The sequence below is a fragment of the Schistocerca piceifrons genome, chromosome 7 (genome assembly GCF_021461385.2).
Source record: "Schistocerca piceifrons isolate TAMUIC-IGC-003096 chromosome 7, iqSchPice1.1, whole genome shotgun sequence".
Classification (NCBI taxonomy): Eukaryota; Metazoa; Arthropoda; class Insecta; order Orthoptera; family Acrididae; genus Schistocerca; species Schistocerca piceifrons.
The window spans coordinates 36,451,255-36,478,969 of record NC_060144.1 but is presented as its reverse complement, the minus strand read 5'-3'; the positions used below and the strand labels follow the sequence as shown (position 1 = coordinate 36,478,969).

General features: G+C 37.8%; 1 protein-coding gene across 3 annotated transcripts in view; it reads right to left on the bottom strand.

Moving 5' to 3' along the window:
- The window catches only part of LOC124804613 (tyrosine-protein kinase CSK), a 298,897-nt gene that overhangs the window by 106,177 nt on the left and 165,005 nt on the right, over positions 1-27,715 (bottom strand). For all 3 annotated transcript variants that reach the window (XR_007017354.1, XM_047264813.1, XM_047264811.1), the window contains exons 5-7: positions 25,518-25,654; positions 24,582-24,743; positions 13,520-13,715 (exon numbers count right to left, since the gene is read on the bottom strand). Coding sequence is in view for 2 of the 3 variants with exons in the window: in XM_047264813.1 (XP_047120769.1) it covers positions 13,520-13,715; positions 24,582-24,743; positions 25,518-25,654 (495 nt within the window). In the remaining variant the exon portion in view is untranslated. The remainder of the gene's footprint in view (positions 1-13,519; positions 13,716-24,581; positions 24,744-25,517; positions 25,655-27,715) is intronic.

The window sequence follows — 27,715 nt, the reverse complement described above, 5'->3', positions numbered from 1 at the left end:
TGTTATGTGGTGTTGTTTTATCTGTTATAATGGTTCTGTTCCAGTATAATTTGTATTCATCGTTCTCCAGTACATTTTGTGGTGTATACTTGTATGTGGGAACATGTTGTTTTATAAGTTTATGTTGTAAGGCAAGCTGTTGATGTATTATTTTTGCTACATTGTCATATCTTCTGGGGTATTCTGTATTTGCTAGTATTGTACATCCGCTTGTGATGTGATCTACTATTTCTATTTGTTGTTTGCAAAGTCTGCATTTATCTGTTGTGGTATTGGGATCTTTAATAATATGCTTGCTGTAATATCTGGTGTTTATTGTTTGATCCTGTATTGCAATCATGAATCCTTCTGTCTCACTGTATATATTGCCTTTTCTTAGCCATGTGTTGGATGCGTCTTGATCGATGTGTGGCTGTGTTAGATGATACGGGTGCTTGCCATGTAGTGTTTTCTTTTTCCAATTTACTTTCTTCGTATCTGTTGATGTTATGTGATCTAAAGGGTTGTAGAAGTGTTTATGAAATTGCAGTGGTGTAGCCAATGTATGTATATGAGTGATTGCTTTGTGTATTTTGCTAGTTTCTGCTCGTTCTATAAAGAATTTTCTTAAATTGTCTACCTGTCCATAATGTAGGTTTTTTATGTCGATAAATCCCCTTCCTCCTTCCTTTCTGCTTAATGTGAATCTTTCAGTTGCTGAATGTATGTGATGTATTCTATATTTGTGGCATTGTGATCGTGTAAGTGTATTGAGTGCTTCTAGGTCTGTGTTACTCCATTTCACTACTCCAAATGAGTAGGTCAATATTGGTATAGCATAAGTATTTATAGCTTTTGTCTTGTTTCTTGCTGTCAATTCTGTTTTCAGTATTTTTGTTAGTCTTTGTCTATATTTTTCTTTTAGTTCTTCTTTAATATTTGTATTATCTATTCCTATTTTTTGTATGTATCCTAGATATTTATAGCCATCTGATTTTTCCATCGCTTCTATGCAGTCGCTGTGGTTATCCAATATGTAATCTTCTTGTTTAGTGTGTTTTCCCTTGACTATGCTATTTTTCTTACATTTGTCTGTTCCAAAAGCCATATTTATATCATTGCTGAATACTTCTGTTATCCTTAGTAATTGGTTGAGTTGTTGATTTGTTGCTGCCAGTAGTTTTAGATCATCCATGTATAGCAGATGTGTGATTTTGTGTGGGTATGTTCCAGTAATACTGTATCCATAATTTGTATTATTTAGCATGTTGGATAGTGGGTTCAGAGTAAGGCAGAACCAGAAAGGACTTAATGAGTCTCCTTGGTATATTCCACGCTTAATCTGTATTGGCTGTGATGTGATATTATTTGAATTTGTTTGGATATTAATTGTGGTTTTCCAATTTTTCATTACTATGTTTAGGAACTGCATCAATTTAGGATCTACTTTGTATATTTCCAATATTTGTAGTAACCATGAGTGGGGTACACTATCAAAAGCTTTTCGGTAATCAATGTATGCACAGTGTAGCGACCTTTGTTTAGTTTTAGCTTGATATGTCACCTCTGCATCTATTATCAGTTGCTCTTTACATCCTCGTGCTCCTTTGCAACAGCCTTTTTGTTCTTCATTTATAATTTTGTTCTGTGTTGTATGTGTAATTAATTTCTGTGTAATGACTGAAGTTAATATTTTGTATAGTGTTGGTAGGTATGTTATGGGGTGATATTTAGCTGGGTTTGCTGTGTCTGCTTGATCTTTAGGTTTCAGATAAGTTGTTCCCTGTGTAAGTGTATCAGGGACTGTGTATGGGTCTGCAATGTAACTGTTAAATAATTTAGTTAGATGTGAATGTGTTGAGGTGAACTTCTTTAGCCAGAAATTTGCTATTTTATCTTTTCCAGGGGCTTTTCAATTGTGCGTAGAATTAATTGCTCGGGTGACTTCATGTTGCAAAATTATCACTTCAGGCATTTGTGGTAACATCTTGTATGTGTCTGTTTCTGCTTGTATCCACCGTGCATGTCTGTTATGTTGTACCGGGTTTGGCCACATGTTGCTCCAGAAGTGTTCCATGTCTGTTATGTTTGGTGGATTGTCTATTTTAATGTGTGTGTTATCTATTGTTTGGTAGAATTTCTTTTGGTTTGTGTTGCATTTTTGGTTTTGTTTCCTTCTATTTTCTCTTTTTGTATCTTCTAAGTCGTTTGGCCAATGCTTGTAATTTCTGCTTCTTTTCATCTAATTGCTCTATCACTTCTTGTTGCGAGATTTTACCTAACCTTTTTTGTTTTTTGTCTGATATTTCATTTCTTATAAATTGTGTTAGCTGTCCGATGTCTTTTCTCAGTTTTTCTATTCTGATCTGTAGCCTGTGTTGTCATGCTGGTTTTGTGGGTTTCTTCTGTGTGTTGGGTGGTTCTGATCTCTGCCTAGTGTGTATATTCAGTGTAGTGAGTGCTCCTATATAAACCAGTAGTTGTAACTCTTCCATAGTTGTATTTTCATTCATTTTGTCGTGTATGATTGTGTTGATAGTTGTTATTGTTGTTTTGACTTGTGGATTATTTGGTGGTCTATGCAAGAGTGGTCTAATGTCTGTATTTTTGTCTTTGTATTCTATATATGTCAGCTGAAATTTTTCTTCTATATCTAACATGTGTGTCACTTCATGTTCTATTTGTGCTTGTTCTGTGGCTGTCTTAAGATTTCGTTTTCCTCTGATTGTTTAATTGATGCGTTTTGTTCTTTGTTTGTTTGCTCTGGGATGTTTGAGTCCATTACCATATTTTCTTCTTCTGATTGCACATTATTTTGTTCCAGTGTTTGTTGTACTTGTTGTTTGATGTTTTCTAATTATGATTGGGGTATCCTGTTATTTTTTATTATTACATGGATCTGATCAGCTAGTCGTTTTTCTGTTAAAAATTTTAATTCTGGGTATCTGGTAATAAATGTTGTGTATACTTGTGATCTGTATCCAGTTGTGTTGGTTCCTAGGTTTGTTGCTTGGTAATAACAGAACATGAGGTGTCGGTTAACTTCATATGACCATCTCATCCTCTGTCTTTGTTTTCCTTCTAGGGTGGTTGCAGGAAGCATATCCTGCGAAACACCTCTACTTGGATTTCTATCATTTTCCGTGTGGCTAACAGTTTCATTACCATTGTAGACGAGCATAGGGTTCAAGTGTCGTCCCCGACCATGACAGCGCTTGTCCGAGGCTTCATTAGTTCTGTCCTGAACCAACTAATCACACTAAAAAGGGGGTTAGCCCTATTAGTGGTTTGTTCTTTTCGTCGCCTTTTACGACTGGCTGAACATACCGGAGGGCTATTCTTTTCCCTTTTTTTATTATTATTATTTCTTTCTTGTCTCAGGCGTTATGTCTGGTTAAAAATGGAAGGTGACGCGGACCTTGATCAAGCGTGACTTCCTTTTAACTGTACGGTATATGTTACATTGCATTTAGGAACTTTCGGGTAATTGAACAAGTGTCAATAATTGCAGATTTCTGTAGTTGTATATATAAGTTTGGATGTAGCTGTATTGCATTGATGTAGTGGTGGATATTGTGTGGTATGACTCCTGTAGTTGATAGTATAATTGGTATAATGTCAACTTTATCCTGATGCCACATGTCCTTGACTTCCTCAGCCAGTTGGATGTATTTTTCAATTTTTTCTCCAGTTTTCTTTTGTATATTTGTTGTATTGGGTATGGATATTTCGATTAGTTGAGTTAATTTCTTATTTTTATTGGCGAGTATGATGTCAGGTTTGTTATGTGGTGTTGTTTTATCTGTTATAATGGTTCTGTTCCAGTATAATTTGTATTCATCGTTCTCCAGTACATTTTGTGGTGTATACTTGTATGTGGGAACATGTTGTTTTATAAGTTTATGTTGTAAGGCAAGCTGTTGATGTATTATTTTTGCTACATTGTCATATCTTCTGGGGTATTCTGTATTTGCTAGTATTGTACATCCGCTTGTGATGTGATCTACTATTTCTATTTGTTGTTTGCAAAGTCTGCATTTATCTGTTGTGGTATTGGGATCTTTAATAATATGCTTGCTGTAGTATCTGGTGTTTATTGTTTGATCCTGTATTGCAATCATGAATCCTTCTGTCTCACTGTATATATTGTCTTTTCTTAGCCATGTGTTGGATGCGTCTTGATCGATGTGTGGCTGTGTTAGATGATACGGGTGCTTGCCATGTAGTGTTTTCTTTTTCCAATTTACTTTCTTCGTATCTGTTGATGTTATGTGATCTAAAGGGTTGTAGAAGTGTTTATGAAATTGCAGTGGTGTAGCCAATGTATGTATATGAGTGATTGCTTTGTGTATTTTGCTAGTTTCTGCTCGTTCTATAAAGAATTTTCTTAAATTGTCTACCTGTCCATAATGTAGGTTTTTTATGTCGATAAATCCCCTTCGTCCTTCCTTTCTGCTTAATGTGAATCTTTCAGTTGCTGAATGTATGTGATGTATTCTATATTTGTGGCATTGTGATCGTGTAAGTGTATTGAGTGCTTCTAGGTCTGTGTTACTCCATTTCACTACTCCAAATGAGTAGGTCAATATTGGTATAGCATAAGTATTTATAGCTTTTGTCTTGTTTCTTGCTGTCAATTCTGTTTTCAGTATTTTTGTTAGTCTTTGTCTATATTTTTCTTTTAGTTCTTCTTTAATATTTGTATTATCTATTCCTATTTTTTGTCTATATCCTAGATATTTATAGCCATCTGATTTTTCCATCGCTTCTATGCAGTTGCTGTGGTTATCCAATATGTAATCATCTTGTTTAGTGTGTTTTCCCTTGACTATGCTATTTTTCTTACATTTGTTTGTTCCAAAAGCCATATTTATATCATTGCTGAATACTTCTGTTATCTTTAGTAATTGGTTGAGTTGTTGATTTGTTGCTGCCAGTAGTTTTAGATCATCCATGTATAGCAGATGTGTGATTTTGTGTGGGTATGTTCCAGTAATACTGTATCCATAATTTGTATTATTTAGCATGTTGGATAGTGGGTTCAGAGTAAGGCAGAACCAGAAAGGACTTGATGAGTCTCCTTGGTATATTCCACGCTTAATCTGTATTGGCTGTGATGTGATATTATTTGAATTTGTTTGGATATTAATTGTGGTTTTCCAATTTTTCATTACTATGTTTAGGAACTGCATCAATTTAGGATCTACTTTGTATATTTCCAATATTTGTAGTAACCATGAGTGGGGTACACTATCAAAAGCTTTTCGGTAATCAATGTATGCATAGTGTAGCGACCTTTGTTTAGTTTTAGCTTGATATGTCACCTCTGCATCTATTATCAGTTGCTCTTTACATCCTCGTGCTCCTTTGCAACAGCCTTTTTGTTCTTCATTTATAATTTTGTTCTTTGTTGTATGTGTCATTAATTTCTGTGTAATGACTGAAGTTAATATTTTGTATATTGTTGGTAGGCATGTTATGGGGCGATATTTAGCTGGGTTTGCTGTGTCTGCTTGATCTTTAGGTTTCAGATAAGTTATTCCATGTGTAAGTGTATCAGGGAATGTGTATGGGTCTGCAATGTAACTGTTAAATAATTTAGTTAGATGTGAATGTGTTGAGGTGAATTTCTTTAGGCAGAAATTTGTTATTTTATCTTTTCCAGGGGCTTTCCAACTGTGAGTAGAATTAATTGCTTGGGTGACTTCATGTTGCAAAATTATCACTTCAGGCATTTGTGGTATCATCTTGTACGTATCTGTTTCTGCTTGTATCCATCGTGCATGCCTGTTATGTTGTACCGGGTTAGACCACATGTTGCTCCAGAAGTGTTCCATGTCTGTTATGTTTGGTGGATTGTCTATTTTAATGTGTGTGTTATCTATTGTCTGGTAAAATTTCTTTTGGTTTGTGTTGAATGTCTGGTTTTGTTTCCTTCTATTTTCACTTTTTTGTATCTTGTAAGTCGTTTGGCCAATGCGTGTAATTTCTGCTTCTTTTCATCTAATTGCTCTATCACTTCTTGTTGTGAGATTTTACCTAACCTTTTTCATTTTTTTTCTGACATTTCATTTCTTATAAATTGTGTTAGCTGTCCGATGTCTTTTCTCAGTTTTTCTATTCTGATCTGTAGCCTGTGTTGTCATGCTGGTTTTGTGGGTTTCTTCTGTGTGTTGGGTGGTTCTGATCTCTGCCTAGTGTGTATATTCAGTGTAGTGAGTGCTCCTATATGAACCAGTAGTTGTAACTCTTCCATAGTTGTATTTTCATTTATTTTGTCGTGTATGATTGTGTTGATAGTTTTTATTGTTGTTTCAACTTGTGGGTTATTTGGCGGTCTATGCAAGAATGATCTAATGTCTGTATTTGTGTCTTTGTATTCTATATATGTCAGCTGAAATTTTTCTTCTATATCTAACATGTGTGTCACTTCGTGTTCTATTTGTGCTTGTTCTGGTGACTGTCTTAAGATTTCGCTTTCCTCTGACTGTTTAATTGATGTGTGTTGTTCTTTGTTTGTTTGCTCTGGGATGTTTGAGTCCATTACTGTATTTTCTTCTTCTTCTGATTGCACATTATTTTGTTCCAGTATTTGTTGTACTTGTTGTTTGATGTTTTCTAATTCTGACTGGGGTATCCTGTTATTTTTGATTATTACACGGATCTGATCAGCTAGTCGTTTTTCTGTTAAAAATTTTAATTCTGGGTATCTGGTAATAAATGTTGTGGATACATGTGATCTGTATCCAGTTGTGTTGGTTCCTAGGTTTGTTGCTTGGTAATAACAGAACATGAGGTGTCGATTAAATTCATCTGACCATCTCATCCTCTGTCTTTGTTTTCCTTCTAGGGTGGTTGCAGGAAGCATATCCTGCAAAACACCTGTATTTGGATTTGAATCATTTTTCAGTTGGCTAGCAGTGTCGTTACCATTGTGGGCGGGCATAGGGTTCAAGCGTCGTTCCCGACCATGATGGCGCTTGTCCGAGGCTTCTTTAGTTCTGTCCTGAACCAACCAATCACACTAAAAGGGGGGTTAGCCCTATTAGTGGTTTGTTCTTTTCGTCGCCTTTTACGACTGGCAGAACATACCAGAGGCCTATTCTTTTCCCGGGCCTATTATTATTATTATTATTTATTGTTTGTCATTTCTTATTTGACACTCGGTTCGTCTAGCTATTAAGACCATTTTTCTCAGGAACAGGTAGACACACAGTATTACCTGGCTTTTACGTTCCCACATTTTACATTTTGCTTCTGCCTATGCATTCTTTTCTGATCTGATCAAATTCTGTATGTTCACAACGTATTGAAAACCTTGATTTTATGTTTCTGAAATTTTGTATTTCCCACCATATACACCATGCCTAGTAGCTCAATTTGAAAACATCAAGTACAAGGAATCTTTCAATTTTCGTACAGGCCCTGTATGAGTGTTCTCTTTAAAACACGTAATTCGAACTGCGTACAATTCACAAAGATTGGGAAAGGATAGGCCTCCGAGTGCAAATATCGAACAAATACTTGACAAGCGAATTTAATCAAACATTATTTTTGAATGCTGTTATCAACTTCAACATACATTGAACACTACTACCAGTACTGTAAATCATTGGTAGACAGTGAAACTCATTTTTATTATAAACTTTGTATACATATTAAAAATGAAGCTCACGTGGCATACGTTTTAATTGAAGCTCTTGGTTTATGGTTTGGAGGTATCATAAACATGCCACATCCTGTGCACTGATCTTAGGTGACATTATAGCGTGAACTAATAGTCGAGCAAATCTGTAGCACTTTTTGTGAGTGAAGTTTCTTAATTCGTGATTATTGTTTTTGTTGTTGAAGTGCTGCAGTTTTTATTGGAGAATTATTAGTTTATTTGTTAAGCTTTAATTGTTCTTTTTGTTATTGTTATTGTATTTGAGTTGAGAGGTCTAGTCATTTGCCATGATCTACTTTATTTTCCTGGATTGTTTTCTTTTCAATCCTTATGTGGCATGGTATCTTTATTGTTTTGTTATCGACTCTTTCTGATCAATGGAGAGAAAAGAATGAAAATCTTTTACTATGGAAGAGAAGGTCCAGATACTGGAGAAAGTGGATTTCTTCCATGGAATACAAGTAACACTTTTACGCGAGCTGCTAATTCTAGTATCAATGCTGAATTCAATTGTAAAAAACAGAGAAAATATCATACCTAGTGCTACAGAAAGCAGGCCAAATGCCAAAAAAACGAAACTACACAACCTACTCGAAAGATAATGATTTGGAGGAAACGATAGAACATGGGTTTGATGGTGGTGGTGGTTAGTGTTTAACGTCCCGTCGACAACGAGGTCATTAGAGACGGAGCGCAAGCTCGGGTGAGGGAAGGATGGGGAAGGAAATCGGCCGTGCCCTTTCAAAGTAACCATCCCGGGATTTGCCAGAAGCGGTTTAGGGAAATCACGGAAAACCTAAATCAGGATGGCCGGAGACGGGATTGAACCGTCGTCCTCCCGGATGTGAGTCCAGTGTGCTAACCACTGCGCCAAAACATGGGTTTGAGACGTCAAGGACAGCAGGTATTTCAGTTAACGGTGTGCCTTACAGCAGAAAGTACTTTAAGTGGCCAACATTCTTTGAGGAAGTCGTATCCCTGCTGAAGAGCCACATTCAGAGTCTGATCCAGTCCCGGAAAGTATCCTGTCACAAGTGTGGCACTTTTGGGGTGGTTCTGTGGGAGGTTCTGGGTTTGAGGAGATGAAGTGGCTCTGGTTATTTGCTTCTGTACCAGGTCGGGAGGGTAGTCGTGGGATGCGAAAGCTGTTTTCAGGTTGTTGGTGTAATGGTTCAGGGATTCAGGACTGGAGCAGATTCGTTTGCCACGAAGACCTAGGCTGTAGGGAAGGGACCGTTTGATGTGGAATGGGTGGCAGCTGTCATAATGGAGGTACTGTTGCTTGTTGGTGGGTTTGATGTGGACGGACGTGTGAAGCTGACCATTGGACAGGTGGAGGTCAACGTCAAGGAAGTGGCATGGGATTTGGAGTAGGACCAGGTGAATCTGATGGAACCAAAGGAGTTGAGGTTGGAGAGGAAATTCTGGAGTTGTTCTTCACTGTGAGTCCAGATCATGAAGATGGTATCAATAAATCTGTAACAAACTTTGGGTTGGCAGGCCTGGGTAACCAAGAAGGCTTCCTCTAAGCGACCCATAAATAGGTTGGCATTCAAGGGGGCCGTCCTGGTACCCATGGCTGTTCCCTTTAGTTGTTGGTATGTCTGGCCTTTGAAAGTGAAGAAGTTGTGAGTCAGGATGAAGCTGGCTAAAGTAATGAGGAAAGAGGTTTTAGGTAGGGTGGCAGGTGATCGGCGTGAAAGGAAGTGCTCCATCGCAGCGAGGCCCTAGACGTGCAGAATATTTGTGTATAAGGAAGTGGCATCAATGGTTACAAGGATGGTTTCCGGGGTAACAGATTGGGTAAGGATTCCAGGCGTTCGAGAAAGTGGTTGGTGTCTTTGATGAAGGATGGGAGACTGCATGTAATGGGTTGAAGGTGTTGATCTATGTAGGCAGAGATATGTTCTGTGGGGGCTTGGTAACCAGCTACAATGGGGCGGCCGGGATGATTGGATTTGTGAATTTTAGGAAGTAGGTAGAAGGTAAGGGTGCGGGGTGTCGGTGGGGTCAGGAGGTTGATGGAGTCAGGTGAAAGGTTTTGTAGGTTCTGAGGATTCCTTGAAGCTCCACCTGGACATCAGGAATGGGATTGCCTTGGCAAACTTTGTATGTAGTGTTGTCTGAAACCTGACGCAGTCCCTCAGCCACATACTCCCGATGATCCAGTACCACGGTCGTGGAACCCTTGTCCGCTGGAAGAATGATGATGGATCGGTCAGCCTTCAGATCATGGATAGCCTGGGCTTCAGCAGTGGTGATGTTGGGAGTAGGATTAAGATTTTTCAAGAAGGATTGAGAAGCACGGTTGGAAGTGAGAAATTCCTGGAAGGTTTGGAGAGGGTGATTTTGAGGAAGAGGAGGTGGGTTCCACTGTGACGGAGGACGGAAGTGTTCCAGGCAGGGTTCAATTTGGATAGTGCCTAGGGGAGTTGGATCATTAGGAGTAGGATCAGGGTTATTTTTCTTTGTTGCAAAGTGATATTTCCAGCAGAGAGTACGAGTGTAAGACAGTAAATCTTTGACGAGGTCTGTTTGGTTGAATTTGGGAGTAGGGCTGAAGGTGAGGCCTTTGGATAGGACAGAGGTTTCGGATTGGGAGAGAGGTTTGGAGGAAAGGTTAACTACTGAATTAGGGTGGTGGTTCCAGATTGTGTTGATTACAATTTTGAGGTTTTGGGGGGAGTGGAGCTGGAAGTGGGAGATTGAGTTGATGGGAGAGACTGGGTCTGTGTGCAATGAGAGGAGATTGAGGCTTGCTGGAAAGGTTGTGGAGGGTGTGTGAGTTGCCTTTCCGGAGGTGGGAAACCAGGAACTTGGATAGTTTTTTGAGGTGGAGGGTGGCATGATGTTCTAATTTGCGGTTGGCCTGTAGGAGGATGCTCTGAACAGCCGGTGTGGATGTGGGAGAGGAAAGATTGAAGACTTTCATTAAGGATAGGAGTTGGCGGGTGTTTTCATTGGCTGAGTTGATGTGTAGGTGAAGGATTAGGTGGGTGAGGGCTATGGATTGTTCAGTTTGGAACTGGTATAGGGACTGATGGAAAGAAAGATTACAGCCAGAGATGGGAACTTTCAGTGTGAGGCCTTTGGGGGTAATCCCAAATGTCAGAAAAGCCTGAGTAAATAAAATATGGAAGCATAATCTGGCTAGGGTGAAGGCATGTTTGCGGAAGGAATGTAAATAAAACTTAATGGGGTCGTTGTGGGGATGTTGTGAGTGTGACATGATATTAGAAGGTGGAAAGTGTAACATGAGGCTAAAATGAAAATTAAAATAAAAATAAAAATATATGGGGAGAGATAAAGGTGAACTAGAAAGGAACTGGAGATCTGGTGTGAAAAAAAGTCGAAAAAGTGTTGGTTAAAGCTGAGCTATGTTGATCCTGTGGTGAATTTGGGTTGGTAACCAAAGACGTGCACAAAGGTTAGGTGGTTGTGTTGTCGCCAAAACACGTTAAAGGGTGGAGAAATTTGGGAAAATTTCGAAAAAACTGCGTGTAAATGTATTAAAAGGCATGGTTTTGTGGTGGCAGATTATGAAAATGAGGCTAACAATTGTCTGACAAAGAAATAATGACATAAAAACCTGTGGGAAGCGGCTAAAAATGATCAGTGATGTGGGACAAACGGAAATGGAAATAAAGCGAATGTTGTTAGAACTAGCCGAAATGGTTGTTTAATAGGTGAAAGGAATTGTTTGTGAACTGGGAATGGTGGATTTTATAGCAGTGGTAGTGTTGAAAGCGGAAAAAAAAATTTTTTTGGTTATGGTTTGGAAGTGGGTTATGTGTTATTGAGTATATATAGGCAGGATAAAATTGTATGGTAGATTATGGTAAAAAGGAGAAGGTGAATACAAAGTAAAACTACTTGCAAAAACAGAAAGAGAAAGTAAGATGACAGGAAAGATTTCAAAATGCAACAGTGACAATAACAAACGTAATTGTTGGGTTCAAATTGATGATATGAATATAATAGAGGGAAACATTCCATGTGGGAAAAATATATCTAAAAACAAAGATGATAACTTACCAAACGAAAGCGTTGGTATGTTGATAGACACACAAACAAACACAAACACACACACAAAATTCAAGTTTTCGCAACCCACGGTTGCTTCATCAGAAAAGAGGGAAGGAGAGGGAAAGACGAAAGGATGTGGGTTTTAAGGGAGAGGGTAAGGAGTCATTCCAATCCTGGGAGCAGAAAGACTTACCTTAGGGGGAAAATAGGGACAGGTATACACGCACACGCACACGCACACGCACACGCACACGCACACACACACACACACGCACACACAAAAATCATATCTTTGTTTTTATATATATTCCTTACTGCCGTTTCTTGTTAACAATATTAGCTAATAAGCAGCTTTCACCCAGTTAACACTCAGCAGAAGTCAAACCTGCATTTGGATCGGACTTCCTTAACTCTTGTGCGGAAAGGTGTGCAGTATACTGCTGCATCCATTTTCAATAAGCTACCACTCGAATTCAAATATCTTAGCAGTAATCCATGCGCTTTCAAATCAAAACTGAAGAGTTTCCTTATGGGTCAATCCTTCTATTCTGTCAAGTAGTTCCTTAAACAATTAAGCTGATTCTTATTGTATTGTTGATTGCCTTTACTTAATCTTATGGACTGAGTTTTTTGGGCTCATAAACATTTATTTTTATCTTTTATTACTTTTATGTTGTAATTTCATGTACTGACAGGTTCCATGACCTTGGAGGTTTGCTCCTCAATTTGGTCTTACAGAACTTGACGTGTAAATAAAGTAAATAAAATAAATCTTTCAATGCTCTGTCAAATTCTTCACGCAGTGTCGTATCTCTCATTTCATCTTCATCTATGTCCTCTTCCATTTCCATAATATTGCCCTGAAGTACATCGCCCTTAAATAGACCCTCCATATACTCCTTCCATCTTTTTGCTTTCCTTTCTTTGCTTATGACTGGATTCCCACATGAGATCTCGATATTCATACAGGCAGCTCTCTTTTCTCCAAAGATCTTTTTAATTTTCCAGTAGGCAGTATCTTTCTTACCCCTAGTGATATATGCCTCTCTACATCCTTGCACTTGTCCTCTAGCCATCCCTGCTTAGCCATTTTACACTTCCTGTCAATCTCATTTCTGAGACGTTTGTATTCCTTTTCACCTGCTTCATTTACTACATTTTTATATTCTTTCCTTTCAACAATTAAATTCAATATCTCTTCTGTTACCCAAAGATTTCTACTAGCCCTCATCTTTTTACCTACTTTATCGTCTGCTGCCTTCACTATTTCATCTCTCAAAGCTACTCATTCTTCTTCTACTGTATTTCTTTCTCCCGTACTTGTCAAACGTCGAAGCGATATCTATGCAATCGTGACGATGGTGGGTTTGCAGCCATACCCAGACAACATGAATTTGTTATCTTTATCATGTTGCTACAAAGAAATAATTTAAGGTCACAGGCAATGAAGTTTAGTGTTTAATCTCTTATTGAAATTTTAGTCACTTAAGACTGAGCAGAAATTTTCAGTTGGATTTAACTGAACAGGAGACCTGCTGCAGCCTCTTTAGGCAAACAATCATGGCAGTGACAGAAAAAATGGCAGGAACAGTAAATCTGAATGGCTGGGCATGAATTTAAACACAGCTTACACTGAATAAGAGACCAATGGCTTAACCACAATGCTGCTTCATAAAGCATTAGATTCATTATGCCACTGGCATAATTTCACATCCTTAAATCTAATTTACTTTCTTCTTTGACATTTCGTATGATAATCAAAGTAAAAGGCAAATCACAGTAATAACGTATTTTGCTGTGCAGAATTGTGGTGTGAATAACAATCAAATGTCTCAAAAATGTACTCACAGCATGCCGAAGTGCTTCAGGAGCTGTCCACTTGATAGGCAACTTTCCCCCTTCTAATGTGAAGTTTTCATCACGTGCCAAGCCAAAATCTGACACTTTTGCAAAGCCATCTTCTGAGATGAGGACATTGCGAGCAGCCAAATCTCGATGAACAACTTTTCGTGACTCCAGATATTCCATACCCGAACATGTGTCACTAGTAAGAGAGAAAAGTACAGAGAAATTGATATTAAATGCTACTTACAACATGAATGTAAATAATAATGTACATGCAGCTTTAATATAAAGCACAGTTGCAACTGGGAACTACTGCTCCTCACAGTGCAAAACATTTTCTCATTCTTTGGAACACCCAAAAACAACTTTTCACGGGTTTTTATAGATCTATTTGTACAGTATGGTATGACACACCATTTGTAACCCATTTTCTGAAACGTAAATTCCAAAACAAGATGTCATTGTGAATTAGCATTATGATTGTAGGAGCAGTGAGCTAGCCAGTGATGCCCGAGGCATCACATTACTGGAATGGAGTGTTTTGGTGGGCTTTCAAATTACTTGAATTTCATTTCAGTTGTGGTAAAACAATACTCTAATTCAAGATGGAAAGAAAGGATGTCAAGAGCATAAAATGACATAACTAACCATTTGAGACAATTTCCATAAAACCATCAAATATTGTATTATCAGTCCCTACTTAATGAATATTATAATCCAACATAACATCTGGATTCATTTCAGTCACAGCTGCCTCTTACAAATGAAAAGCTACTTCCATTGATGAAGCTGTATGGTGTGTTGGAAGCATCCAAACATGCTTTGTATACATCCATTTCAAGGTGATGAGATATTCCCTTCTCACAAAAATCCTCTGACCCTTCTTAAGTCTACATTTGACAACCATAAATAATGGAAAATCTTATCTACAACAATGTAGGAAAAGACAGATTGCTACTTATCATAAAGAAGACACTGTAACTAGCAGGCAAGCACAATTGAAAGACATTTACATAAAGCTTTTGACCACAGTCTTTATCAGCACCACAGTCTTTATCAGCAAAAGAGAAACACACAAGCAAGCATACCTCATGCACACATGACCACCAGCTCCTGCATCTCGGGCCAGAATGCAACTATCACACAGGAAGCAAGCAGTACTGTGGAGAGGACAGAGAAGGGAAAGGAATAATAGTGCATGGGTAGGGAGACAGACAAACATTGCCTGGCAGAGTGTATAGGGACTAGAATGTGAGCGTCAGGAGGTTGTGGAGCACGGACGAGGGGGGAAAATAGAGTGATAAAGGTGAAGACTGGGGAAAGATGGGTGGATACGATGGCAGAGGGTGGGAGACGAGAATGGGGAGGAGACAATAGGACAGAGAGGGGTGGAAACTGTTGGGTGTAGGGTGTGGTAACAGTATGTTACTGTAGATTGAGGCCAGGATAGTTATGGGAGCAGAGAATATGTTGTAATGATAACTCCCAACTGTACAGTTCAGAAAAGTTGATGGTGGAGGGTAGGATCCAGATGACTTGGGTAGTGATGCGGACATGAAATCAAGCTTGTTATGTTCAGATTTGCCACCAGGTGGTCTACTTTGCTCTTGGCCACAGTTTGGCAGTGGCCGTTCATCCTGGTGGACATTTGTTTGGTAGTCATACCAATATAGAAAGCTGTGCAATGATTGCAGCAGAGCTGGAATAGGAAGTCCTGTCAGAGGTTTATCCTATCCAGTCAGGGATCAGGCCACCTGTGAAAGCAGCCATGTCATTTACCAGCTTTGTTCCAATTATTGCGCAGATTTTTGTATTGGTATGACTAAAAACCATCTGTCCATCATATGAATGGCCACTGCCAAACTGTGGCCAAGAGTAAAGTACACCGCCTGGTGGCAAAGCATGTAGCTGAACATAACATGCTTGATTTCAAAGGCTGCTTCACCACCTGAGCCACCTGGATCCTCCCCTACATCACCAGTTTTTCTGAACTGCGTAGATGGGATCTATCCTTAAAACACAGTCTCTGCTCCCATAATTACCCCAGCCTCGGGCTATGGAGCATACTGATTCCACGCTCTCCACCAAACCATTTCCACCCCCTCTGTCCTCTCATCTCCTCCCTATTCTTGTCTCCCGCCCTCTTTGTTTGGTGCCCTGTGACTGTCTGCAACATAAAGTGTCTTCTTTATGGTATGCAGCAATCTATCTTTCCCTATATTGTTGATATTTCTAGCTGAAGTTTCCATTGTTGGAAGACTTGTTGTTCAAGCTGGTATTTCCTGTCTTCATATTGTTAAAATATTAAAATGCAATAAGTGAAAGTAGTAGCAATTTATGTCAAAAAAGATTTGTAGTAGTCTATTCAAAAATAACATAATGCGTGGTTCCCATGCCTGTTTCCTTGAATACTCATCCATCCTATTTACAACCCGAATAAGCATTGTAACACAAAAAACAGCGTTATTCCACACTTATTTGGCTTGCTTTTCAAGTACACACATAACTTTATTCACCTCCATCAACTGTCAAATATCCATAGGGATGAAATGAAGATGGCACAATACTCAAATTATTAAAAAAGCGGCTGGCATAAATTTCAGAAAGTGGGTCACGGTTTGGTTAGATCTGAGGAATAGATTTGTCACTGTTGATGCGATGCAAGTTTAACGATTTCCTTTGCATGTATCCAAGCTCAACAGGAAAGGAATTATAAAAAGACAGTAGATTGCTACTCACCATATAGTGGAGATGTGAGACACACACACACACACACACACACACACACACACACACACACACACACACACACACACACACACACGACTTGCCATGGTGTCCAGAGACAGTGGTGTGTGTGTGTGTGTGTGTGTGTGTGTGTGTGTGTAAGCCTTTCGGCTGAAAGCTTATTTGTTTAACAGTCTTTTTGTTGTACATGTCTGCAACTCTATATCTCCACTAAATGGTAAGTAGTGATCTGTCCTTTTTGTCATATTTCATTATTCCATTCTGGATTGTCTATTTTCTGATTTTTGGCTACTTCATATGATGCATATGAATAGGTACTGTGAGAAATAAGAAATGCCTTCCATTTTTGCTTAAGTTTAGATTCGCTTGGCATTGTTGTCTTTCTAATAGTCTTGTCCTCTTTACTGGGCTGTTATTGAGTCATATACTGGTAAATTTTAGTTTTTGCTACTGTTTCCAGTGGGATAAAAAAAAGCAGTCCATCAATCTGGAAGTTGTGTCAAGTGATTCTTCAACACAAATTTCGTGGCAGAGAGAAGGGTGAGCTACTTAAGCAATAACAGTGACAAAGTTGGCACTCTAAAAAAAAGACTTGTGCTTACAATAAAATTCTAATCATAATGCCCGTATTATTTTACAAAAGTTCACTCAGGCAAAATATCCTTGCAAATACTTCATTACAGGCAAAATATTCTTGCAAATACTTCATTACATCATTTATCTCGTTTATTTCTTATGTGTGAAAATGTAACAGACTTTCACACAAACTGTCTATTATTACCACAGTTACAAATTCTGATGATATACAAAACAAAAGAACAGTACAAACCAACTTGCATCTAAACATAGTTCCTCTGTAAACATAAGAAACTAGTCTGCATTATTCGACTTCTTTGGTGCCTCATTTGTCTCATCAGCAAGAAAACCTTTTAAGTCCCCGACCAAATCCCTCCTTCAGCCAACCTGACAATTATCCATATCGGATGTTCTTACTTGGACAGGGTTGCATAAATTTGTTGTAATAGCTGTAGCCCTGGGACCTTTGTGGTTATCTCTTTGTCAGTAAACATCATACATGTTGTTTGTTTTGAATTTCATACTTGGTAGAACTTAGATCCCGGACTTTCAGCTTTAATTTTGGTCCAATTTGTGCTCATTCCCACAAGATCAAAATTTTATATTTGAAAGTCTTCTTCTGTGATCAGGTGAAGCTATTAAGGTATTCTTCTTCAGGTGTTATTTCTTCACTACTTCATTCATGTAAGAGACTTGATGTAACTTATCACCCGGAGATTTTAGTAATAACACAGCTCCAACAATTTCAGTGCTTGCATATGTGTGTGTAGTTCAGCTTTGTAATTTTGGCTGTACAGTTTGAAAATTATTCCTGATGATTCATCAGTAAAATTGAGAAGGCTAGTCCTCCAACATTTTGTATTGCTGCAATAGATTTTCTCTTCAAGAGAGCCCATACTGTATGAACTGCCCATGAAACTCACCAGTTATCTTCAAGAACTGGTTATCATACAAAAATTAATTTTCGAGCCATATTTCAATGAACTTTATTCTATAATTCCTTGATCGTGCCATATCTGGTTAAGTTATTGACAGTTTATTTCTTTTTTGGAGACAGTCTTCTGGGTCTGCTCTATGTTGACTGTTTTTCTTTCACAGAAATTTTCGTTCTTACATCGGTGGAATTTATATTTGTTGGGAGATTCGTAATCACTAAACCTTGTCCCTTTACTTCCAATATCTAATTGTTGTTTGTCTGCCACGAGATGGGCCTCCACTTCCAGCTTCCTAAAAGTAATTCTTTTGTGGTCAAGAAGATCGTTCCCAACTATCATGTCTAAATTGATAGTGTATCCATGAACAATGTAAATAAGTGACTCAATTGTAACTTCATTAATATCAACAGTACCCATAAAATGTTCCTGAAAAGAGTGAAAGTTTTTCCCAGAACCTGTCAAGGTGACATATGTATCCAACAATCCCGAAGCATTCACTGTCTCATAAACATCTTCTCTTCGTTACATATATGCACATTTTTAAATTTGCAACTGTTAATGTTTTCTTAGCAGTGTTTACAGTGGAACTTTGATTTTACATTCTCAGATTTTATGTTTTTCGTGATTCTACACGATAAATTTGTAGCCCCTGTGACTAACCCATAAGATTAATGCTAAAAATTTACCAATTTTACATTTCTTCCTAGTAAGGTTTACCTCAGTTCTAAGTTCTTACTCGACGTCTCACTTGACTTCATCCCATTTTCTTCCTATTGACATTTGATGTGACTGAACAAGTTACAAGAGGCACAAGAGACAGATGGTTTGCACCATGGGTGTTGGTGGAGTTAAGGGAATATTTTAGGCCGTTGTAGAGAGGGGAGATGTGAAAGAGGAAATGCTGATGTAATCCACGATCAGTGCAGTCAACACAACTTGCAACATTTAGCTTCACTGCACAATTGTGGCACAACTATTGCTAGGCTTCAGCGGTAATGCAAAAACACGACATTCGACGTGAAGTGTTCCAGACCGAGCCAATACGTGATGAAGGGGCCCAGCCACCACCTTTTCTTGTGCCGCTTATAACTCAGGCTCGTCTTTTTGCTTGTATTTCCAATATACTGTATTCAGCAACAATATCAATCGCTAACGTTTTAAATTCAAACTCTTGAGTTGCCCATTTGCAGCTAGTGAACTCTTATTGGCTAGTGACTTTTTAAGCCACCCAATAGTCAGCGCAGCCACCACACCATACTAACACACGTAAAATGATCTCACCTACTGTATGTGTGGAGACGTGGTGTGGCTGTTCAGTGACAGGAGTGCAGGTGAAAGCATTTTGTAAAAGTACTGCAACTATACTTTTCGTGCATATGATGTGCTATGACAGAGATGTTACATGGACATAGAACAAGGGTTTTGCGATAGCATATTTTAAAGACTGTCATGTTCAAATCTGACAGGATACAGTTACAACAACTACATACACTGCTCATGTATATACTTCACATCACACACACATCACTCTGTAGATCGTAAAGAATAGCAGCAGTGATAGAGGGCATGAAGTGAAACTGTAGCACCTGAGCTTTCTTTCAAATTTACGTTTTACACAGTATAGAGAAATTTACTGAGCTGCCTTCTAATAAGCTTGTAATGTCAATTGGGGAAATAAACTCATTTTTTGAAGTCTCTCTTTCTCACATCAATCCTAGAATAACAATTTAACAGTGGTGAGCATACAAAGTTCGGCTCATAAGAAAAGCATTAAACAATAACAGCAATGGTGACAAAGTTTGTCATTAAGCAGATCTTCGCAATTATGCATATGGTTGAACCACTTAGCTGCTGTGAAATTTTTGATTTAATTCAACATGTTCATCAATTTTTGCTTTTTTCTGGTTGAGTACAAAGGATGATCTCTCAAAAACTATTGTTTTGAACATATAATCCGTAGTCATAGCTTGTCAGGAAATAGCTCGATTACCTTGTACCCAAAAACCAGTTTCAATTTTTTGATGAGCTTTTACTTGCTGTTATACATTTGTGAGTTTTTAAGAACTGATGAAATTCATTAGCACAAATTGTTGTATAAACATTGTATTGTACATTTAATTCCCTTCACATAGACAGATTCTATGCAATATTGAAGAGGATTGTGATTTTTAATCATATATGCCCAATTACACGTGTTTTTGCTCATGTTTTGGTGGTTTTTAACATTCTCATCGATTCTGCATTTTCCTCAATTTTTCATTTTTTAAGTCTCCGAAATACACTTTCCTACTGTTACAAGGAAGGACAGTGTCATCCAATAGAATTAAATTCTTAGTGAAAATTGTTATTTTACCCTTCTTTACATAAATTATTTGGTAGCTCAGTTGTTACAGTAGTAGACCATCGAGTTACAAAAGATGATGTCCATAGACCGTTGGTTTGAACTCAACCCGAAAGAATATTCTAACTTATTTGTAAAACGACCCAACAGTGCTCTCATATAAAAACCAAATCACAATCACAAAAATTCACCACACCAATCAAAAACAATATTATTGTGTTTTGCTTGCTGTTCGCATGTACTTTACACTTACAATCACTGTTCATAGATATTTTCTAATTTAAGTGACCACACACCATTTACTTTATTAGAAACAATGTTTTATGTTTGGGTTACCTGTGTGTTGTACATGATATATATCTCTCTGAATAGAAAACCTCATTGTTCTACACCCTATTGTACTGTGGCCATATGGTGATGTCTTCACTCCTAGCTATTCCTTCCAAAAAAACTGAATTGTTTGTTCACAAGGTAAATGCATGTGTCCTCTGTTGTCAATTTCTCATACTAAGATTAAAGTGAAGCTAAATGTAATACCACCGTCAAAGCAACTGCTACAGTCCTGACTAATTCTATTTTCGTATTTCATGTAAAACTTTTAAAAATTATGACTGTTGACCTTGTTACTCTGGTTAAAGTATCAGATGGTTTCTATCTATGTATCTATCTATCCACTGGACACTCCTTTTTTAAAAAAAGCTGTAAGTCTTCCATTAGCTAGCTTTTGAGTCACAGCAGGCTCCTCCATATTTACAGGAACATCTACATCTACATCCATACTCCACAAACCACCTGACAGTGTGTGGTGGAGGGTACCTTGAGTACCTCTATCGGTTCTCTCTTCTATTCCAGTCTCGTACTGTTCGTGGAAAGAAAGAGTGTCAGTATGCCTCTGTGTGGGTTCTAACCTCTCTGATTTTATCCTCATGGTCTCTTCGTGAGATATACATAGGAGGGATCAATATACTGCTTGACTCCTCGGTGAAGGTATGTTCTCGAAACTTCAACAAAAGCCCGTACCTTTGTTTCCGTACTGCATTTCCTTAGGATTCTTCCAATGAATCTCAGTCTGGTATCTGCTTTACCGATGATTAATTTTATATGGTCATCCCATTTTAAATCATTCCTAATGCCTACTCTCAGATAATTTATGGAATTAACTGCATCCAGTTGCTGACCTGCTATATTGTAGCTAAATGATAAAGGATATTTCTTTCTATGTATTCGCAGCACATTACACTTGTCTACATTGCGATTCAATTGCCATTTCCTGCACCATGCGTCAATTCGTTGCAAATCCTCCTGCATTTCGGTACAATTTTCCATTGTTACAATCTCTCGATATACTACAGCATCATCCGCAAAAAGCTTCAGTGAACTTCCAATGTCATCCACAAGGTCATTTATATATACTGTGAATAGCAACTGCCCTACAACACTCCCCTGCGGCACACCTGAAATTACTCTTACTTCGGAAGACCTCTCTCCATTGAGAATGACATGCTGCATTCTGTTATCTAGTAACTCTTCAGTCCAATCACACAATTGGTCTGATAATCCATATGCTCTTACTTTGTTCATTAAACGACTCTGGGGAACTGTATCAAACACCTTGTGGAAGTCAAGAAACAGCATCTACCTGGGAACACGTGTCTTTGGCCCTCTGTGTGTCGTGGACGAATAGCACGAGCTGGGTTTCACACAATCGTCTCTTTCTAAACCCATGTCGATTCCTACAGAGTAGATTTCTAGTTTCCAGAAAAGTTATTATATTCTAACATAATACCTGTTATTTTCTGTTTTACACAGGTGTAACTAGCTGCTATGATCATGGCAATGTTACGCAGTTCATGAAGTTGTAAATACAGCACTTTGTTTGTGCACAATTTGTTAAACCAAGTGCACCTAAGTGCTTTGTTTTCTGGGTTGGTATGTAATGGATCATTTTTAAAATGTTATACTTACAACTTCAAAATTGCATAACATTGTCATGATCCTGGTGACTAAATGCACCTAGTATAAATCAAAGTGACTCTGAAAACTTACCATACGAGGATCAGCCTGCTACAGCTAGAAAGCTATCCCATGGCAGAACAAAAGTGTTTTAAAGAAGCAGTTTACGGTGACTGGTCGCAGTATCAATGAAAACCATATGGTAAGTAAAATATATTGTAAGTCTGCTATCTTTAATACATTACAGCAATATTCATATGAATAAGCAGGACAAGTTTAAATCCTTCACATGCCACCTCATACCAATTGTAGCCACTGTTACTGAGTGAGAATTTTGTGCTCACCAAGGGTGTTCCTACAAAATCAGTTCTACTTCCTGTCAAGATATCTGAAATACTTTTTTGGAGATGATTAAATTAGTTGTTCAAGGTATTTATGAGAGAAAGTGTTCTGTAATTTATTGCAAGACCTAATGTTCATACAATGGTATTGGTACCCCTTGCCACTATCATGTGAGAGGAAAATTTTTCTGAAAATTAGCTTACAGAGCATCAAAAAGACTCACAGACTGCTCCTGGAGGCTACATGCCACCTCCTGCAATTCCTGATGTATTCTCAACATGGCCACAAACTGTTAAAGATATTGAGATTTTTGGAATTCTTTAAGTTTCAATGGGCAGTCTGTGCTTTATATAATTTTTGCATTACTGCTTCCCTAGAGAAAGGACAAATTTGTTGGGAATGCTTTAACAGTTAACATATAGAAATTTATTAATAGATTCTTCATAGTTTATTTGGAGCCCAATTACACACATTACAGGGGTGAATCAAATATAAACCACAATTTTTGTTTTACATGCCTTTTTGTAAATGGAGAAAGGCACAATCTCTGCATACTGTTGCTTTCATTTCTAGTGATTGATCTCCACAGCTACAACATTGTCATACCATTTCTTTAGTCAGAATCACAATGTGGCGTAAAACCGTCCAAAATTTTGAAAAGACTTGCGGCACAGTTTGGTAACAACTGCCTGAGAAAGATTCAACTGTATGCATGTCACAAACGTTTTTACTAGGGTGACAAACAGCTGAGAATGCAGCTCACTGACATCACCTGAGGACCAGCATGACTGAGGAGGATGTTCGCATTGTTAGTCAGAATACTGAAGACAATAACCGAATAACAGTTGCTGAAATTGCTACAGAGATTATCATGAGCTATAGTAATGTTCAGGCGATCATTACTGACAAACTTAGATTTTGAAAGTGTCCACAATGTGAGCGCGTCGTCTTCTCACTGCACAGTACAAATTTCATTGTCTCAAGCCTGCACAAATGGCTACTGAAACTCTACCAAACTAAAGAGGAACATTTTTTGCGCCACACTGTGACCTGCAATGAAATGAGTGTGCACCATTACACCCCAGAATTGAAAAAAAAAAGAATAACAGGGAATGGCATAAAAAGGACTCATCTGCACTCATTACAGCCAAAGACCATCTCTTCACAAGTAAAGGTCTTGCATTAGTCTTTTTTACTTTAAAGGAATTCTTCTCGTGAATTTCTCTACAAACATCACACTGTGAACCCAGCATACTACTGGAAAATTTAGACCAAATGAAACATGCATATTGTCAGAAAAGGCACACATTTCCAAACCAGGCTGCTATCATGCTTGATGACAGTGCTCAACCCCACACAGCTGCCTAAACTCAACCTCAAATTCAGGAATTGTTTTAGATTACACTAGAACATCATCCCTACTGTCCAGACTATCTCCCTGTGATTTTCATTTGTTTGAACCACTATAGAAAGCAATCAGAGGACAAAGATTTGATGACACTGGCACTGTCAAAGTGTTCATGTGCAACTGTCTGCTGTCACAGCCACATTCATTTTACAAAAAGGGGATCAAGAAACTGTCTATTCACTGGGAAAAATGTGTTTCCCATTCAGGAAACTATATAGAAAAATAAGTTATCTGTATGAATTTCTATGAAGCTTAAATATACTTACAAAAAAAATTCTCAATGTGCATCACAGATGTACTCCACCATTTGAATGATTACTTGTCTAGACTAATGTATGTCCGACTTATTCTGCACAAACATATCAGTTTTCAACCTAAGGCAGAATCTAGAAAGCAGCATCTACGTGTGTGTGCGCCAGCCAAATAAATATGATGGATCAAATAAAATATGCAATTTTTGCTATTACCAATTGGTTATTACCAACTGATATATAACACAGCAGCCACAAAACTGAAAAATATGCAGTTTTCTTCGTGAAATTGGTAATTAAATTCAACTGCAGTACAAAGTTACAGGGGTTTTATAAAGATAGTGATATACAAATATATTATAATGCTATAGTGTTATATTAATATCCAAAAGTAGTTGTTAAATGATAAATTTGTAACATACAACACGAATTACAAACATCTGTGATCACAAAAATTACTAACACATAGTGTGAATCACATAAATTTCTGTACAATATTGTAAACACTTACTGGGCAAAATTAATTTGGTCTCGTCGAGTCACATGTAACCTTCCTCGAGAGCGGAGGTAGTCAACTAAAGAACCTTTGCTCATGTATTCAGTCACTAGATAAATGAGCTTGTTGCTGAATACAAGACCAAGGAGTTGAACAAGATTTTCGTGACGCAAAGACCTTAAAGAAAACAAATGAGTAAGGAAATTATTTAAAATCGTAGGTTGTAAATTCAGGAAACTACTGAAAGAAAAAAAGAAAAGAAAAAAAAACAGCAATATGAAAATAGTAACACTTTCACATTTATATTTTAGATATAACAGTGTCTACATGCAGGAGTGATACAGAGAATCATAGCATTTTAATATACGTGGTATTCTTTCTTGGTCGTGAGTTCTATGAATGCAATTGTGTATATAACTTCTTGTCTAACTTCCTCAATATACATTTATTATAAGATGTAAGTTTGCATTTAACTAATCTGTACTGACAATAACAGCAGCCAACATCTGCTTGAGACACTCACATTATACAGAACTTCTAAAATAGTGGCCTCTAGTCCTGTAATAACATCCACAATGTTTGTTGTATGTTTCAACAGCCAAGATGACCACATATTGTTGTTCGAAAGTTAAGAGACTAACCTCAGTATTAGGGCAAGGCAGTGAAATAATTGTGCATGAAATACAAAATGCACCATGTAAAATAGTAAGTGTAAAATTAAATCTGTGTGCTTGTCCTGTAAATTATGAACACTTTTCACATGCTCATACACAATCTGACTGAGCAAAAGCTATATTCTTATGATATTTGTACTGATGGAATCTGTATCTATTACACTGACAGACACTGAAAAATTTGTCAGTTTAAGTTATCACAATCTACTCAGAGAAAATACAACATAAATTTGGGTAGTAGCATTTCTGAAGATATTCTTAGTGACTAGAGACTTACGTCATGAGTGATGCTTCAGCAAGAACTTTCTGTGCTGCCTCACTCGAGTCCTTTAGCATTTTCACAGCAACTCGCTCACCCCGCAAGAGACCCAGCATGACATCACCAAATTCCCCCTTCCCAATGGGTTCTTTCAGCTAAAAACAGAAAGTAAAATAAAAATAAATCATAAAACTATTGTAAAAATTCAAAATGAAACAACTGTGTATTCAATAATAAACATCGACACATGAAAGGCTGAATGAGGAATCCACTGTTCTCTCCTTCTACTCGAACCTCCTAATGTTCTCTTTCCTCATTTCACATTCATCCATCATTATAAAGAAAGATATGAAAACTTTGTGGTAATTTTTCTGGCTTTTAGTCCTTGTTTCCATGGTCACGGTTATAACATCATGCTACTATGTTTTATTGTTGTCAAGAGTTTGATCATTGCTTTCAGCAATGCATGTTAAAAGCAGACCTCGTTAATTTCTCTCATTGAAAATTTATAGTATGAGAAAATATTCATTGCGAAATTATAGTCCACACATGAGTCAGTCAGAATGTAATCCTTACAAAACTGAGGCTGAATTTAATCCCAGTCTGATTGTTCCTAACAGAATACAGAGCCACATAGTGTCCAAAAAGGTAGCAGCGTCCAAATATCTCCTAAATTGCCATCAAGTATGACAGAAACATGTTAAAATAACCAGAAACAGAAACCAGTCACTGAAACAACCAATGCAGCGTCAAGTGCAACATGCTGCTGAGGCCTTTTCACCTCATGAAAAATGGTTTCCAGAAGTTTTGATTGGGTTCGAATACTATCTAATAGAGCCAGCTGTAACTGCTGGGAACAATTCTGTTTCAGTGAGCTTCATTCTCACTCCACAAAGAGCAGTTAAAAGTTGCCCTAAAATTTGCTTCCTACTGACTGTCTCACCACAGGAAGACCCAAACACCATCAATATGCAGCTCACCTTGAGGATGATGTATTATTCTTTTTGTCTGGAGAATTGTTGGCATGGATGAAGCAAAAGCTCGGAAACCAAAACTGTACACAGCAAGAATTTACATAGTCCCCTGAGGTGATCATTGTTTGCAAACCCAGAGGTGGCACTTAAATTTTTGTCTTTAGGAAACTGCTATAGAGGCTGGCATCTACACGTTCCTCTTATGACTATCATACTCCCACAACAAGTTGTAGATGGGGATCTATGGCATTAAGATTAGATAAGGTAAAAACTAAAGAACAGCCAAAGACAGAAAAAAATGATCAAATCGATCGAGGAGGAACAGAAAGTGAGAACAGGACTGAGAAAAACAAAAAAGGATAGGAAAGATATTATGAAGTTCTGCAAAATGATGGTCAGCTCCTGCAGAAAGTGTCATTACTTCTGTCTCTAAGCTGGTCATAGGTTGTGTTCCAAAAATGAACAGTGTAGAAACAGAAGTGATGACACTTTCTGCAAAGCCTGGCCATCATTTTGCAGGACAATGCTCAAGCATGTACAGTGCAAGCTGTTATTGATTTGTGTGACTAATGGGGCTGCTAAGTGCTATACCACCTACTGCACTCCCCTAACTTAAGCCCTCTTAAGTTCAACTAGATTTCTAAACTAAAAGAAACACTTCATGGCATTCGCTTCAGAATTTCTACAAATTCGTCAGGCAATAGACCACACCGCTCAAACTGTCAACACAACTGGCACTGCTAAGAGTATCCTATGACTTCCACATCGCTGGCAATGGGCTATACACAATGCTGGTGACTACTTTGAAGGTCAGTAAAACTTTGAAACAGGTATCTATTTTGTATGAGCTGTAAACAAATAGTTGCCCCTATTAAAGTTCCAACCCTCGTACAAGATGAAAAAGGTCAACAGTGGACATTTTAAAAATGATAGTAGGCACTGGAAAATGTGTACCTGGAGGGTGAACATGTTACATAGTTCTCAGTTCATTGTTACTGCCTAATATTGTTACAAGTTTCTCTCTCCATCCATGGTTTGGAGCAACATAGTTATTCATTTCAGCACTTCTACATAAACCTTTGCTTTTCAGTTATAGGAGTCATCACTTTGAATAACAAGTAAAGTAGTCATCAACCCAAAGATTGTTTCGAACACCACAATACATTAGTAGGCATGTTCTTGGTGGAGGTGGTTTGCCGACCTTTGAACTGAATCACCCAGCCAGTTATAGGGGGCCTATAA